Source organism: Carlito syrichta, unplaced genomic scaffold (assembly GCF_000164805.1).
Source record: "Carlito syrichta isolate Samal-C Ts95f unplaced genomic scaffold, Tarsius_syrichta-2.0.1 Scaffold303061, whole genome shotgun sequence".
In the NCBI taxonomy this organism is placed as follows: domain Eukaryota; kingdom Metazoa; phylum Chordata; class Mammalia; order Primates; family Tarsiidae; genus Carlito; species Carlito syrichta.
Genome location: NW_007247157.1, coordinates 320,681 through 341,461, shown reverse-complemented (window position 1 = coordinate 341,461; position 20,781 = coordinate 320,681). Strand labels below are relative to the sequence as shown.

Here is a 20,781-nt window from a genome sequence, read left to right as displayed (position 1 = left end):
CAGTCATTAGTGTCAGGCTGTTCCCAAGGAGAGGGCATCACCTAGGAGGGAAAATGCCTGCTAGGCATTTCTGGGCAAAGTGGCTCCCATTGGCTGAGGGGAATTTCTGAAGAAGGGTGTGTCTGGGAGCCCTCAGCAGCCAACGCCTTTAGAAGGTGGGAATGGGTGCACGTTCTTTGTAAGGAGGATCTTGACAGGACACTAAATCTTCTTGCCCCTAAAGCACTTAAAATCCAACTATTAACCATGGCCTGCAAGGCGTTGCATGGCCTGGGTCCTGCCTTCCTTTCTAACCCACCTTACACCAAGCTCCCTCCTGCTCACTGATCTCCAGCTGCACTGCCTGCCTTTGTTCCTTAAACAGTCATGCCAGTTCCCATGCAGGGAAGTTATTAGTCCTTTCCTCAGATCTCTGCAGGTGGGATCCTCAGTGTTCAAAATTCATATCAATAGTCTGCTTCTCAGAGGAGCCTCCTGGCCACCCATCTGAATGTGGTCACTGTGTTGTTTCTTCTTTCATCAGCCACCCTTTATCCCAGAGTCCTATTTTGTAGTGAATATTATTTGTTTCTTTTGTTTATTGCCTGTTTCCTTCAACACAATAAACTGTAGCAGCAACTCACCACTGTATCCCTAACCTAGAACAGACACAGGCAAGTCAAAGATCCTCAAAAAATTTTATTGAATAAGTGAACATCTGGATAAATAAACGAATGTACTATACTTGAGCTTTCTTCCAGTTTTTGTTTTCCTGAAATACAACAAAATCCCAAATTCAAGGTGTGATACATTTCTAAATACTGTTGAGGAAAGTCACAGGATTCTCCTGAGGACTCAAATGAGACAAACAGGAAAGTAGCCCATGATGTGTGACTTGATTAGACATTATTCTTCTCATTCTTGGACTCCTACAACTGTTGTCACTGAGTCCATGGAAACTCAGAACATGACTGATGGTCTAATTTTACTTAAAAACAACAAAACAAAAAAATTTTATTATTGTTTCAATAATAAAATTAGTAATAACTTGGTCTCCAAATTACATCAAAGAAATTACAAGTTGATTTGCAATGAAAGGTTAGTATACTTGTAATAATAATAATAAGTATACCTGGGGGGAAAAAAAAAATAAGTATACCTATTACAGAAGTGTAAGTATTACAAACTAATTTTTATAGTTATTATATACATATTGGTATACTTATCATAGAAATGTATTTGTGGAGTAAGTATACTTATTACAAATTAATTACTTTTTTAATGCTTATTATTCCAGGATAAGCCCATCTGGTGTCTCATCACCTGACCACTTTGGTTGCTCCTCTCCTGATAGGTGTTGTTAGGTAGACACAAGCTTGAAGAAGAAGTGATAATCATAGAACACCTATTATCAGCTAAATCTGTACATCAAGATAAGTAAGACCCAGCCACTGCTTGTCAGGAATTTGTATCCTAACAGGTTGCTTGGATCCAAATCCAAATCTGGCCCTTTATTAAACAAAAGTAAGGAAAGATTAATGCAGACAAAAATAGTGTGGGAAAGCTTCATGGAGGAAGCAGAGGTGGATTCTGAGTTAGGCCATGAAAACAGAGTCAACACACAAAAGAAAATAGAGATGTTCCAGGCAGAGGAAGCAGTGAGGCAAGCACAAAGATGTGATAATGTATGGGGACTTACAAGGGGTCCGGAGTGGATTGATGGGAAAAGAGGAGCCCAGAGCAAAAGGAGGCAACCTGGGGGGATCGCAGGAGCTAGGGTAAGAGGAAGGCCTCTGGCTGGGGAGACTGGGCCAGCACACGGCTGTGAGGACGGCAATGAGGACTCATTCTATATGGAACGGAGTCTCTGCAGTTTGTATTTCCAGCTTTACTGACTTTATTTATCACACAAACAACATTATAAAAATAGAATGGCAGGGCACAGTGTCTCACACCTGTAGTTCCAGCACTTTGGAAGGCAGAGGAGAGAGGATTGCTTGAACCCAGGAGTTCAAGACTGGTCAACATGGCGAGACCTTGTCTCTACAATAAATCAAAAAATTTAGCAAGTGTGGCAGCACGCACCTGTAGTTCCAGCTACTTGGAAGGCAGAGGCAGAAGAATCTCTGAGCCCAGCAGATTAAGACTGCAATAGTGGTGAATGTGCCACTGCACTCCAGCCTGGGCAACAGAGTAAGACTCAGCCTAGGGGAAAAAAAAGGAAAAAATAATGTACGATTATATGCCTCATATGTCAATTGTTTTCATTTGTTTACCATCTTCCAATACTTTCTTAGGTGTGGATATGTATGTATATGCTATAGCTATATATGTACAGTATAGCTGTATTTATATTTATAGCTATGGGGTAAATAATTTTATAATAGATTCACCTAGCATTCAAATGTAAACATTTTTCTATGTGTTCTATAATTGTTATTTTGTTGCTAGCATGAGATTGATGTACCATTATTTATGTTTTCTCTACTGTTGAACATTTACTTTTTAAGTATATTTCTATTTTACTATTATCTCCATACAGATAGCTTTCTTTCCTTCTTTTCTGTTATTTCCTTAAATTAAATTTCTGAGAGTGAGGCTACTGGGTCAAAGGACCTAAATATTTGCCATGACTCTTGAAACATTGTAAAGTTATTTTTCAACTCTATCAGTAGTGTACAACTGAAATGGTTTCATCAGCACTTTGCAAGCATTGGGTATTGTTAGGATAGTTCTCCTGATTTAATAGATGTTGAGCATTATTTTCTGCATATTTAAAATGTGCATTCCTTTGGATATTAAGCAGATGAGCATTTTTCTATGTGAATCCTGCCTCTACCCCCAGCCATCCACTCTACCAATATGCTTTCGCATAATCTTAATATTTTCCTTGTAAACATGTATCATTCTTGTGATACAAGAACTTTCTACACATTTGTGGCCAAGTTAGTAGTATATCATAACTGTAGGTAAATTCACTTCAGTAAGACAGGTCTAGTAGCAAGGTTTGATGATGTATACAGGAAAGGAGATCAGCTAAAATGCTGTTAGAGGAGTCCAATAGGAGGCGACGGTGGCCTAAAGGCAATGACTGTGTTCAAGGAAGGAATGTGTAGAACTGTTATTTTGGAGGTAGAAAATAAGGCTTTGTAACACAGGGCACAAATTCAACCTAGATACTTCTGTAAGAGTATGATCTACCAACCATAGGATAAGCTACTCAGATTCCTACAGAAATTAGTGCAATTACCTCAGATTACCCTAACAGAGATTTGATTTAGGTGAGGGAAGGAATCAGGAACCATTTAGCACCCTAGTGAACTAGGACAGGGTAGGATAAGGCAATCCAGAACTCTAACAGCCTGGAAGAAGACTGGGCCCACAATAGACAGGGAAGGGACCAGGGCAGAGGACAAGGAGAAAGGAATTGAGACTTGAGAGAAATGCTCAAAAAGAAACAAGGCAGAGAAATTCTTTCTGATTTATGAAGGAACCGAGGTCCAGAGACAGAAAAGAAGCAAGTCACTTAAAGTTATACAGTTGGTAAGAGACCATGGAGGAACTTGAACTCACATCCATCTGGTTCCAAAGCCTCTGTTCAGAACTCTGTACTTAACCATCACACTGCATTGGGACCAGTGAGGCTGAGACAAGCTCTCTCTGTCTAGCAGGCTGCTAGAGAAATTCCCAAGGTGAAAAGACACAGAGCACTATGCTTTGACTCCAGTCCACAGATACCCTCAAAGACACTAAACCTAGTCATCAGGTCCTAAGCTAGCCCTCCTTACCATTTTCCCCAGATTATTTTTAGTGAAAGCAACATAATACTTGTTTTTCTAATAAGGACCTTCATTCAGTAGGCAAAAAGGAGATGTTAAAGGGTTGGCTAACTTGGAAGCTGCTTTCAGTGACCATCAGGCTGAAATTTAGTGAAATTAAGACCCATTAGGGAGAGTTTACAAAGACAAAGTTTCAACAACCAAATCCATTAGCACCGTTACAAATGCTTAGCTGATAATTAACCATTGCCCAGAGAAGACTGACTTTGTGCTGTGGGGGCAGGGGACAGATGTATACATATTATGTTCTGTCATAATTGCAATTGGTTATTATATTTGCAAACAGTGCACAAATATCCTGAAGGTCCTTTACATGGTTGTTAAAAATTCCTTCCTGAAGTAATTGACTCCCTCCCAGAAAATCAAAGATTGCATGTTTCTGTATAAAAAAAAAAAAAAAAACCTTTCAACATGACGTGGGAAAATACTCTGTGTGGAGTAATGGTTAGGACCATAAGCTCTGGGGTGAGAAAGCCCAGGAGCACCATAGGTAAATTGTTTAACCTTGTCTTCTCTTATCTCTAATGTGCCTTATAAAGTCCCTGCACATAGTAAGTTCTAGGTAAATGAGGGATACTAGCACATTGCATGTAATCTTCAAGGACTAGTTCTGGTCCACAACATGTACTAGTCAGCGGACCTGCTGCACATCATCTGAGCAGCAACAAGAGACAGCCCACTCCATGATTATATGCTAATACTAGGGGGAAGATCTCTATCTCTAACACTAATCCTGTCTGTCCAAATATTATTTTATTATAGTATTAAAATGTTATATATAATTGATATACACTTATATGCATAATATTAAATATGTCATTACTAGAGAAACAGGCATAACCAGGATGAATTTACTTCATAACTCTCAGAGGTAAAAAAAAATCTCACATCTTAACTGCTCCTTGGAATAGGTCAAGCTCTGAAGCAAGTGTGTCTGGGTTCATAACTTGGCTGTGTGACCTCAGACAAGTTACTTAGCCTCTCAGTGCCTCCGTTTCCTCATTTGGAGAAATGGTTGTGTCTTTGTCATGGGATTGTTGCACGGATTAAATTGATCAATATTTGAAAATCGCTTAAAACAGTGTCTGGTACATAATAAATACTCAATAAACATATGTTCCTACCATTTAAAAATTTTTTCTAAGTCATATGAAATCAGGCTCAGTCTCCTGCCCAGTCTGCCACGAAATTCTATCTCGGTCACTCTGTAGCTTCCTCCTTTGTGTTGTACCACAGTCCTGAAGACTCACCTGTATACTTGAAGAAGGGCTCTTGGTCTGTACCCTTCTCTATGGACACCTGATGCCACTGACAAGTGCTGATTACCACAATATTGCTCCATCTTATTCATTCAACAGACTTTTTTTTTTTAGCACCCACTGTGCTGTTGACACTGTAGTAGGTTCTGGGACTATAATAGAGAAAATACAAGATTCTCTTTCCTCCTGGAGCTTCTAATGAAACAAGATCTCTGAGCTAGACTGGTGCTCGGACCCTTGCCTCAATTTCCACAAAGAAAACCCTTGGCATTGGTCAATTCCCCCAGTATTATAGAATGACCCACATTTTAGGGTCCATCTACCTCCAGGGCAGAGTTCAAGTGGAACTTGATGTCTGCCACCCCACAGAAGACTCACAAACCCTACATCCCTCTCCTCACCACCGAAACACCTCTCCAACACCAAGTACACTCCTCCAACTCCTGCCTTTCACTGGGCCTCAGTTCCCCAAAATGACTGCACATGATCCTCAGAACAATCCCTAAAACCCTTCTTCCTGAGCCAGGACCACAGAGCACAGAACCCTCCTGGCCACCTCCTCAGGAGGCAGAAGGTAAAACATCACTTATTCTCCCATTATGAGGCTTCAGCCAAGAAAACAAGACAGGCTTATCGCCCAGGCAGGTTATTCAGATACCCAGCCATACAGATGGGGTCAAGTGAGGAGGATGTTTATGGCTTAGGGAGTGATAGATGATGACTGGACCCCAGAGCTGTCAGAGGGAAGGAAGACACAAAACAGACTCATGGGTCTGATGACCAGAGGGAAATTAACAAGATTTTGAGAGAGCAATTTCAGCAGAGTCCAAGAGCCAGATTTCAGATGGTCAGGAGGCTGCAGGAATGATCAAGTACACAGGTGAGAGCAGCCATGGTCAGGAGTGAAACTTCTTCTGGGAAGGGAAAGGAGCAGAGGACAAGCATTAAAGCAGAGAGGAGGTGAGAACCAAGGAAAGAGCTCTTGTCCCACAGCCTCCTGGCGAAGGGGACAATGTAGCATGCTGGGGGCTTGAAACTGAAGAGAAGTTTATTTTTTGGTGCATAAAATCAAGTGGTTTAGGAAAAAAATCATTTCATTTGTTCACAATTCTATAGGCAAGGTTCTTCTTGTGATTTTTTTGCACTGGAATCATTTGTTCAGCTGTATTCACTTGGTGGCTGGGCTGAGCTGGAAGATACTAGAAGTCTACACCCACTTAGCTGGCACCCCAGTGCTCCTTCCTGTGGTCTCTCTCTCTCCATATGACTATGTTGAGCTTCCTCACAGCATGGCGGTATCGGGGATGTTGGACTATAGCATGGTGGCTGCCTTCTAAGGGGGTACTTTCACAGGAATGGAGGTAGATGTTTAACGATGTCTAAGGGCCAATCTTAAGAAGTTTTGCAGCATCACTTCTGCCACATCCTATTGGTCAAAATAGGTCACTGAGAGCTAGCCCAGCTTCCAAGGAAGGGATCTAAACTCACCTCTTGATGGGGGATTATCAAGATCACATTGCAGAGCATGTGGGATGGGAGATACTGTTGTCACCATTTTGGAAATGTCACCATCTCCAAGAGGAGAGAAGAGTCAGAGTTCCTGCTTGTGGGAGTACTCTGGAATCAAGGAGATGAGCCCTAGAGTCATTTATGGATTATTTCAACAAATATTTGTTGAGAGCCTACTATGTACAGGACACTTCTCTAGGTACTATCGATGCAGCATGGTAATAAAAGGCCTTGCGCCTGTAGAGTTTACATTCTAGCACAGTGACAGACAATAAATACTTAAACTCTGGCGGTTGTCAAGTGATATAAGATAAAGCAGGAGGCAGAGGGAAAGTTTCTACTTTGGGCATATTGTCCAGGAGGGCCTAGGTACATTTCAGGACAAGTGCAGAGGCCAGTAGGGCTGGATCACAGTAAGCAAGGGTGAGAGTGGCAAGATGTAAAGTAAGCAGATTAACAAGAACTTTGTGGATATGGAAAGAAATGTGAATTGTTTTTTCTAAACATAGTAAGCAGTCATTCGTCTGGCCTCTTTTTCAGCTGAATGAGACCCAGTGCTCAACAGAAATGCATCCTCATTGACCAAGTAATGCCCCTTCTCTGCCCTTGGATGAGTGCAGGGAGGGGAGATTACAAAATCTGTCATCAACCTTGCACCTCCTGACTCACCCTCAGGCCACTGGGCTTCCTTTCTGGGTTCTCAGAGCCTGAGGGTAGTGTCTTTGCTATAGGCTTGACATTATAGTGGCTGGAAGCCATCCAAATTTGGAAAAAAAAAAAAAGTAAAAAGAACCCTGCTTAGCTCCAGATGGCTTTGTAAATCAAATTAGACCCACACTGGCCCAGGAACTTTCCCAATCATAATTGCATTACTGATCATTAACATTTAAAGAGGCTGTAAACAGAATACTGGACATTGCAATAAATTATCATTGTTCACTGGGCAGGTCCTATGAATCAGGTGCCCCTGGAGACTTCTGAGACTGTCTGATGTTGCAATTTAAACTGAGGATGTTGTTCTGCTCTTTTGTAAATGGGAGTACCATGGGGGCAGGGGTGAGGGCAAGTATGTGTGCACAAAAAAGCCGACACTATGGATATCTGGCCCACATACATAAAACTAAAAGTCTGTTGCAACTTCACTTAGCTCCCAAGCACCCTGCTTTTCCAAGTCATGTTTAGTCTCCATCTCAGCATGACTCACAAGATCCCTTACTCCTCGATGGTCCAGCCACCCTGAGCTACCTGAACCTCCCCTGATGCCAGACTCAGGCTTCAGTGACAACAGTTTATTAAGTTTTTAATCTGCACCTTTTACTATGCAATGTGCTTTGAATATATTCACTCCATACACCAGTATTTTCATCCCTACTTTACAGTTGAATTAGACACAGTTCAGAGGTGAGGTAACTTGCTCGATCTCACACGGCCATTCACAGGCAGAAGCAATATTTAAACCAAGATCTGTCTGACTCTGGATCCCAAATGCTTTGCAGCTCTGTCTCCTCAGCATGCCCTTCCTGACTCTCTCCATGTCCTGGGTATAGCCTTCATGCCTCCGCATAGAAACCCTTCCCTAGCAATTCATTCCTCACTGTCACTCCACACCCCAGCTTGGGCTGGATGTGTCTTTCCTGTTGTCACGCAGCACTCTGGGTCAACTCCTGGTATAGCACTGATGGAGCTACATTGCACTTACCTATTTGACTGTCTCCCTGAGAGCCTTTGAGAGCCACAAGAACCAAGACATTATCATCAATCTTTGTGTTCCTAGTGTCTGGTTCAATAGATACTGTTGAATGGATGAATGAAAGGATGGATGGATAGATTGATTGGTTTGAGTGTAGATAGATGTGACTTCAAATATATCACACTACCCTCTGGAACCCAGTTTTTACTTCCAAAAACTATGAACATGCTGAAAGGAAGATATTTTTATTTTCCATAGGTTGATAAAAGCCAGCATTTAAAATATGATCAAAATTGACCCAACCCATCAAGAAAATATATATATGATATATAATAAATTATACATTGAATTTCATGTGGCACAGAACCACATGAAAAAGAGCTAGAACTCTGTCTACTGGAGTCTAACTTTGTTAGTCAGGTAGGCTGATGCTAAGAGACTTTTTATAAGGCAGGAAATAAGGTTAATTTTTAAGGAAAACTTGACAGAAAAGTTCCCAGAAGTGAGAGATCTGGCCAAAACCTAAGTGTGGGGGATGATATATATTGGTGGGGTAGGAGTTGAGGGGGATGGCCCTGACTGACAAAGTGAAAAAATAACAAGCACAGGTGCTCAGGGAATGTTTGCCTTTGGATGCTGAGTATTCATATCCTCATTTGACATCTAAGAACATGGAGTGAGAGGTCTGCATGACTAGAATGTGCCTTCACCAGAAATAATGTTTCCTGATGTTTGGAGTGTGATAGATTTCCACATTTCTCAGAGAAGTGAAGAGAACATTTGAAGTTGTCCAAACTGGAAGCTCTGAGTGGCAGAGTAGATACAGATACCACCACCGAGAGGAAAGAAACCAATATTTACCAAGTGTCTCGCTTTAGATCTATACTGGGTTCTTTGTCTAAGTAACAATGTCCCTTGAAGTATTAGAGGGTAGGAATGGACAGGGTGACAAATGGAATTAGGGGATGTGCTGTAAAAGTGCTCTGGGTGCCCTACATAAGAACTGTGGTGGTGGTTGGAGGAGAGGAGGTGTCACTGACGGACACACGCTATTGTTTGCACAAGGCCCAGAACCACATGAAAAAGATCTAGAACTCTGTCTACTAGGATCTAACTTTGTTGGTCAGGTTGGCTGGTGTTGGGAGATTAAAAAGCAGGAAATAGGGTTAATTTTTAAGGAAAACTTGAGAGTAAGAAATCTGGTCAAGACCTAAGTGTGGGGATGAGCAGGGGTGAGCTCAGCATGAGATGCTCCTCAAACCCTCTTCACCTCCCTTCCCACAAACCAAGATGATCAGAGAGCTAAGAACATTGGTCCAGGTTCTTACACTTCTCTACATCCTGCCTTAGTAGAAGGTTAACTCCCATAGTCAGATGGAGGTAAAATGAAATAAGACAAGTCACCCTCCTCTTGAGGTTATCAGAAGCAGAGTCATGCAGGCCTACAACCTGGGAAGGGAAGCTGTGGCACAAAGGAAGGCATTACTCCACCCTGGACATCACTCTTAGCCACTCTGTTGGGGGCCTGCCCTTTAGAAAAGATGGGCATGAGAAGAGACAGGTATTTCTAGGGTAAATAGATGGCAATCTGGAGATAGGAGTGGTGAAGAACAAGGGGCTGCCTTTGAAAAGAAAGTAGACACCCCACACCCAGAAGACATCAAGGTCCAGAGAAATCCAGCACCACGTGGGTCCATCCACAGAACTGCAGGAGAAATTCAGCCCCTGAAGGCAGAGCAAAGGATGGAAACCTGGTCACACTCAGCAGCCACATGTGTGTCCGGGTTCTGGCCTGGCATGCCTGGGTGCAGAGCATGAGGAGGGAGGAGCTGACATCCTGTACCTGGTACATTTAGTGACATGTAAAGTGACTTGATCAGGGTATTTGAATCAAATGTAAATATACAGGAGGAGGCTACCATGATAAAAATCCCTGCATCCAGCCTGAAAAGACTCAGAACCATTTAGATTGGGGAATTCACAAGCTTTCCAAGGGCAGGGGCCTTAGCCATCTCATTTACTGTTTCCTCCATGCCTAAAGGTTCTTGGCACCTGATATCAACAGGCATTTAATACATGCCTGCTGGGTGGATAGATGACCATCTACAAGTGGGGCTAGGTTTGTATCCCCCAGCTTCCAAGACTGGGAACATTTGAGCTACACACATGGTATTTTTAACTCTAACCAGTGACTATGCCATGATTTCATCATTTATGTCTCACAATATCAAAATACTGGTAATAGTAACATGTTATAAATTTGAGAATTCAAAGGTTAAAATTTGAAATCAGGGACACTAAATCTTGAGTTTATATTTTAAATATAAAACTATATATAGACAGACCAGGCAGAGTGGCTCAGACCTAAAATCTCAGCACTTTGGGAGACCAAGACGGGAGGATTGCTTAAGCTCAGGAGTTTAAGACCATCCTGAGCAACATAGCGAGACCTCATCTCTACAGAAAAATTTAAAAATTAGCCAGATATAGTGGCATGTGCCTGTAGTTCCAGCTATTGGGAGGCTGAGGTGGAAGGATCATCTGGGCCCAAGAAGTCAAAGCTGTGGTGAGCCATAATCGTGCCACTGCACTTCACTGGGGCAACAGAGTGAGACTTCAACTAAAAAACAAACAAAACTATATATACAAATAAAAGATTCAAGTTAAAAAATGGGCAAAATATGTGTTACACATAAATCAGCATTATAATATAAATTCACAGGAGATTAAATGAATTTTGAAGTGTTATTTTAAAATAATTACATAAAATTATAAAATTCTACCTTAAAAAGTAAATGGCTTATTGCTAAGTTAATGTAAATTTCTCTGCAAGAAAAATTTAGAAAATTTAGAATCAGGGCAACCCCTTCAGGTCCCTTCCCACTGTGGGGGCTTCTCTGTCCTCTCAATAAATTCTGCTTTCTCAAAAAAGAAAAGAAAAATTTAGAATCATAAAAGGATAGTTATAAATAATCTCCAACTATTTCCCTCTGATACTGTTATCTGCCTGCAAGTAGCCTAATATTTTATTTGGTTATATGGGGAAAATCTTTTTGAAAAACGTATGACCACCCCAACCCACCACAGCTTCATCACCCTAGGTGTAAAGTTTTAGTATTGGTCAGATGCTGTGGTTTATATTTTAAGAAAGTATTCCCAGACTCTTGTTGTTTTCTTTCATTTTATTAAATACAGATGTAGACTTCCTGTATAAACAGCAATACCTTTGGTGCATCGTCTTCTTGTTGATAAAGTCTCTGAACTAAAGTAAAATTATTCTTGCAGGAAAACCTTTATCTTTATTGAAAATCAATTTTCCTTCTCTATTTTAGAAACACAAAAAGTAGACAAATATTCTGTAAGTGAGCACATCTTTGAATGATTAATAATTTTAAAGCATGATATAAGCCAAGGACTCCCAATCCCTGGGCCACAGTTCGGTACTAGTCCATGGCCTGTTAGGACCTGGGCCACACAGCAGGAGGTGAGTGGCGGGAGAGTGAGTGAAGCTCCATCTGTATTTACAGCTGCTCCCCATCACTTGCATTACCATCTGAGTTCTGCCTTCTGTCAGATCAGCAGTGGAATTCGATTTTCATAGGAGCGTGAACCCTATTGTGAACTGCGTAGGTGAGGGATCTAAGTTGTGTGCTCTTTATGAGAATCTAATGCCTGACAATCTAAGGTGGAATGAGGCGGTGATGCTAGCACTGGGGAGTGGCTGCAAATACAGATTAACATTAGCAGTGAGGTTTGACTTCACAGAGACCATAATCAATCAATTGCTTGCAGATTCATAGCAAAATAATAATTTCATAAAAAATAGCGATTTGATTATATCTTACAAAGTGATAATAGTAGAAATAAAATGCACAATAAATATAATGCTTGAATCATCCCAAAACCATCCTCCCTACCCTCATCCATGGAAAAATTGTCTTCCATGAAACCAATTCCTGCTGCCAAAAAAAGGTTGGGGACTGTTGATACAAGTGATTTTCATTTTTACTTTTATTTCAGAATAGAATATCATACCAACTAAAAAGCAGTATTTTGGTACTTAAAAATTATGCCATAAACCAAAAATTAAAATTGCATTTTCTTTTTTTTTCTTTTTCTTTTTTTTTTGAGTTGGAGTCTCACTCTGTCACCCAGACTAGAGCCCAGCCTCGACCTGCTGGGCTCTGGTGATCCTTCTGCCTCAGCCTTCCAAGTAGCTGGAACTATAGGCATGCGCTACCACGCCCGGCTAATTTTTTGATTTATTGTAGAGATGAGGTCTCACCAAGTTGCCCAGGCGGGTCTCGAACCCGCGGGCTCAGGCAATCCACTCACCTCAGCCTCCCAAGGTGCGGGATTACAGGCTGAGCCACCGAGCCCAGCTAAAATTGCATTTTCTAAACCCTTGAAATCCCCCTTGAGTTAGTCATTAGTATGGTCATTTTATACGTAGAGTAATTGAGACCTGAGAGGTTAAGCTACTTGGTTGCTCACTAGTCAGCGGTGGAACCAGAACTGGCCCAGGCAGGCTGGGCCCAGAGCCCATGCATGCTTATGCTCCCAACCCCATAAACCTTTGCCCCCAGAGACAGCACAACCACCAGGGAGGTCTGCAAAGTTTGGGGATCAACTTGAAAACATTATCCTGTTGGAACAGGCTTAGGAAACTTTCTGGAATTGCTGCACTTCCTAGTAAGATGTCAGTGTCAGACGGAATTTGGCAAGGGACTTGAGATCCTAATTAGGTTCTTCACCAAAGTAATTTTTGAGTGGAGTCTGCACTGTTCAAGGCTAGACTTGGATGGCCTACATGTTAACCTGATTTCTTGCAAAGAGGTGACCAACAGATGAACCATCATGCTGTTACTCTTGTCTATACATGGGAAAAAGAGCCCATGTCAAGAAAACTGACTTTAAGCCCTTCATCTTGTGTATTCCTGATTTTTATCTTCACTAAGATTTGCCTGACTAACAGGCAAAAGGGCAGAGAGAGAGAGGGGGGAGTTTTAACAGCCTCTTGAATGGTAAGGTCCCCTGGCCTTTGTGGGCTTGGAGAAATCACCAAAATCCCTTGCACTTTGTCATTTCTGTCTGATTTTAAATCTACCTTGTGTAAATATAAGATAACAATACAAAACATCATCTTTGACAAAGGTGACCTGGGTTCTAGTCCAGACCCAGTCATAATCACCTGTGTAGGCAAGTTACTTAATCTTGCTGTGTCTCATGCCCTCATATTTAAAATAGCAATATAACAATACCCACAACAAAGAATTGATGTGAGAGCTTAGTAATATAATGACTGTGAAGCACAGAACCTGACCCAGAATAGGTGCTCAACAAATAAAAGTTATTCTGTTTTATTATATTATATATTTTCTGAATTGATGTCAGTTCGCAGTGACTCATGGCATACCTAGAAATTAAATAATTCATACCCAACCTGAGAGAAAATCCTGAAACCTTACTGTAGACTCACATTTCAATCTTCTCCTGCACAAGAAGACAAGAGCCTGGTTTAGCTTTCATCCCTTCTCCCTGCCTTTTGGTAAAGATGTGAAGAGTTAAGTGTTCATCAGACTCTGAGTAATACAGGGTTTGCTATATTTAGAAATTATTCTGGGACAATGAGTCACAGAGAAAAGCATGGAGCATATCTTAGAGGATTCAGAAGAGCACTCAGTTTATCAGTTACTCAACAGAAATTTACTGAGCACCTATTACATGCAAAACATGAGATTGCATACTTCTGATGAAACATAGACTGTTGGTTTTCTAAAGAAGATTAAAAATAATAGAAAAGGTCAGAGTATAGCTCTACAAGAGTACAACTGTTCACAATTTGACCCATGAACTGTGATTGCCAAGTGAGTGGGCCACAGAATGAGGTCCATGGGCTTCCAAGACACCTCAGGGGGCTGAGGCACTTGGTAGGACTTGGAGGTGGAGAAGAAGCTGAGTCTTGAAGGTTGCTGGAGAACTGAATCACAGAGGACCAAGATGGACCTTCTTTGAATACAGACATATGCCACATTTGGGAACAGCATGTAGAGCAGCTTGGCTAGAGGGCAATGCTCAGGAAGGAAAGAAATTGAAAGTGATCCAAGAAGTTGTGCTAGAAATAGCTTCCACTTCTCTTTTGGTTTCAGGTTAGAGCATAGCCCTGGGTGGAACTGAGAGAGTCACTGCCAGGAATGGAGAGTGGCCTCTTTGTGACACTGTGAAAGAGCAGAGACAGTCAGCTGGAGCCAGCTAGACGCTGACTCTGAAACTTCAAGGGGACTTTGGTCATGACGATATAACCAGACTGGAAACCAAGTCACCTCATCAGCACCTAGCATTCAATGAGCCCACAGGCTCCCTGTGAGAGACTAGTGGTAAGCACTGGAAAAATTATGGCCTTAGTTTCCACCTCCAGAAGGGCCAACCTCAGCCTCCTGTCTTGGCACCTGCACTCGGAAATGGTTCGCCTGCAGCTCTGAAAAGTCCAGCACCATTTGTTTTGTCCCTGCACCCCTGTGACTGAGGCATAGGCTGGTTCATAAATGACTTTCTTCATCAAAAACTCATTATTCCCCTGGTAAGAAAGATGCTGCTGAGTCACAGCACAGTCCTCAGAGCAACCTATCAATCTGGAGCATTTGTGTAAGTAATCCCTGTTCATCTAGAAAATTGGAGGTTTTCTTGAAGAGAAGTGGGAGTGAGATTTTCTTATCCTGCTGTCCCTAAGAAGCAGGAACAGAGAGTTGTCTTTGAGAATAATGGAGCAAGCTACCTAACTGAACACATAATATTAAATATCTGTGGGCATGAAGAGCCTTCACAGGTGCCATCTTCTCTTGCTGCCCAGTAGACTTCCATAATGGTGCAGCAAGCAACTGCTTGACACAACTCTCAGCTGTGAGAATAGCCAAGTAGAATGCCAGAGTTAGTTGGTATTAGGGGTGCACAAGGAGAAGAAGAAGCAGGGGAAGCTGGAATAAAGTGAGAAACATCTATACAGGCATCCAATGGAATCTCCCAGGAATGGAGGAGATGCTTAGGTGGTCAGAAAATAGAAATTTTGAAGGCAGTACTGCAGAAAGTTAAGGGAAAGTGGTGGGAGGAGGCAGTGTGCCTAGACAGGGCATATGAAATAAAGATCCCTGAGCTGTAACCAAAAATTCCCTTGAGCTAAGTTCCAATCCCTATCCCCCTCCTTGGCTTGTTTCTTGGAGTACCTTCTCCAGATGCTGGTATGAAATTTTTCCTAGTAAGACCTTTACACTCCTAGCTCAATTCCTTCTGGGAATTAAGGAAATTGCTGTGGTTGGTAGTGGTGGTGTCTTTCAATTTTCTGGCACTTTTATAGGGAAAATAAATTCAGCTGAGACGTGAACTCAGTGACTTACCTGTTTGTTATCTTTGCTGGAAGAGAAGCCAACTTTCAGCCTCTGGTACCCCTGTGCCTCTTCCAGATATGGTGACATATGCAGAAGTGTGCTGGAAGTCTGCCACCTCACAGGTATGGTGAGGAAGGAAGGCCACTGTGGTCCTGTGGATGGCATCTGGTTTGCAGGCTGAAAGCAGAGAACTTCTGGTTGTGCCATTTACTCATTCAAACAGCTACCACTCATGATCACCATGCTAGGGACCACCAGAGCCCTCCAGGAGAACTTTGCTCTCTGGGAGGGAGTCATATAGAAATATAACCATGATAAAAGGGAGAAACTAAGAATTATATGAGAGGAAAGAAAGAAAGATTGCCACCTGGGTGGGCAGGGAAAGTCTCTGCACTATAGAGAATTCTGTCTCTGAGCCCCCTCCCATCTCCCACTGCAGTTCAACTCCTCTTAGCCCCTCTCTCACCCAGCTCGATGAACAGCCCATCCCAGCTATGGATGTAGTTTGATTTATTTTATCTTAAGAGGCTGCTCCGCCCCATGTAAACCGCTAACAAATTCTCAGCTCCAGCCATTACAAACTCCCTGCTATGAAGAGTGTAAATTGTGTCAATGGGAAAATCAAGGCGGTCACATCAGTTCTTCCCTTGAAGAATTTTCCTAAAAGTGTGCCATGCTCTAGGCAGAAATGGCCTGGGCAAAGTTCTTGTGACATCCATCCTTTGATCATTCTATCCTTTTGTGAGCAAGATGCCAAAGAAAACAAGCCCAAGACGACATGGATTTTCTGAGTTCCCATTCTATTCTAGCTGGAAGCTTGTCTTCCATCCGTTCCTCTCTGACCTGGCTTTTGAAAATTCTTCTCCCACCCTGAGTTCTTCCTGCCTTTGTTCCTTGGCCCTGTGCCCTTTTGGTTAGAGTTTTCTTTGTGTCCTGTTGGTGTCCTTCATTTGCTACTCTCATCTTCCTTGGATCAGGGATGATATTTTTCTGTGCTTCAAAATCACAGTGGAAAAAATCCTTTGATATACCTTGAACTATGTTTCACCAAGTTGTCTTCGAAGGCCTACCACAAGTACAGAAAAGTGCCCATATAAAGGTAAACACCAGTTTGGCGTTGGCTATCAGCTGCTACCAGCTTTCTGGGAACATGACATCATAAAGTCTATATACAAATAAAAGGCATGTTTGAAGCCAGCTTGCTTTATTATGGAGGAATAACTGCAACTGTGGAAATTAGCAAAGGTCTAAGCAGAGGAAGACAGAGCCCCAAGAGGGCCCTACTATTTTAGGTGGGACCACTGCCTTCCTCTGAGGCAAACAAGGGAGAGTGGAAGTAGCCCCCACTATATTCTCTCTCAGAACTTCTGTCCAATTTGTTATGCTGACTTGTCTGCAAAGAGGCATCAGAGTAAGCATGGGGTGTGCTTTCCCAGATACAGACAAAGAAACAATGATAGGGACTACGACAAGAGTCCTTCCAGGGAAGCTGTAGTACAGGAAGCCGTCGGGTGAATCCAGTGGTCGTCTTGTATTTCATGGCATATGTCCCACCTTCTAATTACACTGTGAGTTTCTCCAGAGTAGGGCTGTTTCAGCATTCACAGAAGGCTAGTGGTTGAGAAACAAAAATGACTGTTCCCATGTTTACCCACCATCCTGCCCTGGGACCTGGGCTATGATAGAACTTGAGAATTACAGAAGCAAAAGCAGGACTTTCTGCTACTTGCTCCTCTTTGTTATGAGCCAGAAAGGGCCCAGGATGTTGGGTCACCTGCTGGCATAGGCGTTCCTCCTTGGGTTGAGGAGAATCCATTACTATTCTTAGAGAGAAAGACCACAAAGGTTGCTATAAACCCAATACTGGTACCAATAAAAGGCCTAGTTTGCATCTTCAAGTAATAGTATTATCAGGAGCTGCCAAACCAAATAAACCTTTGACAGCATCCTTGCAGATCATTTGGCTGCTACTATGAGTTCCTAGAAATGAGAAACAAGAACATGTTTCACCTACATTGAGAATTTTAAAATAGCTCTATTTATATTGTTCTCATAATGAAAATGGAATGTTTCACATTTCCCAGGGGTTGTTGTACATGTGCCCTTAGTATCCAATTAGGCAAATGAAGTAAAAATCAGCACATTGTGTCCTGGGGTCATCAGTTGAAAAGTCACCTTTTGAAAGATGTTCAGTTTGTGTTCTCTTACCCATTGGTCCCAGCAATTCTTCTGTGGTGTGTGAATGTCCTGAGTGAGGCCAAAGGGCAAGCCTATCAAAAACTAATAATGGCTTCCTCCTGACATGGGAAAAAAATCAGCTAATAAGTATAATTTTCTCAAATTTAAACTTATCCATGTAAGTTTTACTTAAATAGCACCTATTGCCGGTTTCTTCTGACCAGGATTCAAGGCCATCTAAACAAATGACCAAGTAGCAATTGTTATTTGCAGAAAAGGGATGGTTTGGTTGCAACAACTCAAGCCAACATGCTGGATCAAGCAGTAGAAGATTTTGTCTGTGAATATAGGGGTGTCTCATGGAGCATGTGGGCTGAGTGGAGCTGGGCCCCAGAGAGGTCAGACACCAGCTCAGTCTCTTCCTCCACATCTTCACTCTATTTTTCTCTTTAATGGACTTGTTTTGCTACTTAGTCCACAAAGTGGAAGATAGCTTTCGAGACCTCCCAAGGTTCATGTTAACTTCCCACTAAATAGAGAGATTGCCTCTTTCAGTCATAGTCCCAGAATACCCAGGAGAGAAACCTGATGAGCCCACTCCTAGTCCAGTAAGTTATATGGGGGTTGGGAGAAGGCCAGACAATAGAAAATGGCAGCAAGAGGTCTGTCTTGTAACCTAGGCATTAGAGCAGGGTAGTACCAAGAGAGAGCTGGTGGTGAGAAGGGTGCATGATATTCCAGAAGGAAGGAAGTTACGGTGGACGGGGTGGGGGTCCATGTGTCAGTGCTCCATCATACCACAAAAATCTCCATGAATCCAAGCCAAACACTACTGAGATCCAGTAAGAAAATATCAAGATGTTTTAACAAGGCCTCTAGAAACACTGTAAGCATTTTTCCTTAGACTATATAGGAAGAGAGAAGAGAAACTTTCTATAATATCTCATTTAATCCTGCAACACAATGTGATAGACCGTTTTGCAGAGGAGACTATTAAGTCTCACAGAGGCTCAGTAACTAACCCACGGTCACCCAACTAGTAAATGGTAAAGTAACACTCAATCAAACCCATGTCTCAAAACCCCATTCATGCCCCATCCATTCCTCTGTGTTGCTTCCCAAAAAAACTCTGCCCAGGGATCTGTCTCTGCTGATAAGCTGAACTGCCTGGACTGAAGACAAACATTTACCCAAAAGTTGACTGTCATTTTCTGTGCCTGAGACTTCTCCAGGCCCTCAGTTTGCAAAGCTTTTATTCAACCATTCCTGAGAGGACTCTGGCACAGCACAAAGCTCCCCAGCATCCCTAACTAAGAAGCTTCCCTTCCTGCTCCCCTATTCCCCTCCATAGATGTTTGGCCCAGTTTCCCTGGCTCCAACACTCAGGTCACCCCCCAGGTGGAACATTTCAGCACCAAGCTAGTCCTAGGTTGTATACTGTTCAAGTGCTATCAATGCCATTTTCCTGTTTGCGTTTTGTTTTTGTTTTTGTTTTGTTTTTACAGTTCGTTGCTCATCCTAACTGTCAGCAGCAATTGCTTACCATGTGGTATGAAAATCTCTCAGGCTTACGTCAACAGTCTATCGCTGTGAAATTCCTGGCTGTCTTTGGAGTCTCCATAGGCCTCCCTTTTCTCGCCATAGCCTATTGGATTGCTCCGTGCAGCAAGGTACAGACTGCTTAAGGTGCATGTCGTTTGTGGTTATTTCTTCTCTCTTCTTAGCATGACCTGAAGTCCATTTTGTTCAAACCAGCAGCTGATCTCTTCCCACATTTAAAGATAATAGTCCTGAGAAACCTAGCAAAAAGAGAAAACCACATAAGAAGAAAATGTGAAACCTGCTTTTTTTAATCATCATTTTTTCAAAGAGAGAGAGGAGTGATAAGATGGAAAATTTTAACCATGAGAGGCATGATTGGAAAGGACCCGTAGTAGACTAGAGAGAGAATAAAGGCACTTTCTCTTTTCCTCTTCTAATTATGCAGTGCTCTAAGCATGTCCTCCAAACCATAGGATAATAATTATAATCATGGTCACAGTAATAGCCAACATTTGAGTACTTTATCTTTACTGAGACTCTTTCGTGGAATATCCCATTTCACAGCCTCAATTCCATTGTGACGTCTATGCTTCATGAAGTAGGTTCAGAAAGGAGAAATAACTAAAAGACAGAGAGTCAAACACAGCTCACGCCAGGGCACTTCAGACCCATCGCAACATCTTCCTGGTTTTCCTCCTCTTTGATGGGTTTCTAGCCCATATGGGCAGTGAATTGGGTTACAAGAAGGAAAAGCCAAAGGAAAGGAAAGAAGAGATTGAGAGGTACAGGACTGGGTCCTTTCCCTGAGGGACAGTGGTGAGTGCCCGCTGGTGACGGGAAGAGTAGGACCTGCAGGTGCCAAGCTGCCCCACCACCTGCTCCACCATCCCCACAGCCCATTGGGCCAAAGCCACAGAAAGCATCAACAACTCCAGCTTCAGGCAACAGTTAGAGCCTTTAAGACCAAGCCATGCAGAAATTTTGAAATGTGTTTCATGGGCATAAGATTGTCATTAACAGTTCCAAAGCTGCATTTACCTAGTGATATATTTAAAAAGCAATACATTCAATAGAAAAAACATGAGTACAGGGAGATTAGTTCCACAAGGAGTTTGATCAGCTAATGCAGTTAATAAAAGTATCACCCGTGAACCGACCCTCTTGTCATCTCCACTCAGGGGGAACTCATACCAGAATAATGAGCCCAAGACTATGGGGCTGCTGATGAGGTCACCTAATCAGGCAGGCAATGAACTGACTATCTCAGAGTAGGTGCAGGGTCACAGAGAGAGGTCAAGTCCCAAACTCCTTATTCTGAAGAATAGTATTAAAAATGAAAGCCCACATACTAAATATTTATAGTATTCAACTTTATGTCTATTGAGGATTTTGTTTCTATGGCA

General features: G+C 42.2%; 1 protein-coding gene across 3 annotated transcripts in view; it reads left to right on the top strand.

Moving 5' to 3' along the window:
• TRPC7 (transient receptor potential cation channel subfamily C member 7) overlaps positions 1–20,781 on the top strand; it is a 152,914-nt gene that overhangs the window by 60,133 nt on the left and 72,000 nt on the right. For 2 of the 3 annotated variants that reach the window (XM_008057577.1, XM_008057575.1), the window contains one exon: positions 19,342–19,506. The exons of the other annotated variant lie outside the window; for it this stretch is intronic. In XM_008057577.1, the coding sequence (XP_008055768.1) occupies positions 19,342–19,506 (165 nt within the window). The remainder of the gene's footprint in view (positions 1–19,341; positions 19,507–20,781) is intronic. 3 annotated transcript variants of the gene reach the window in all.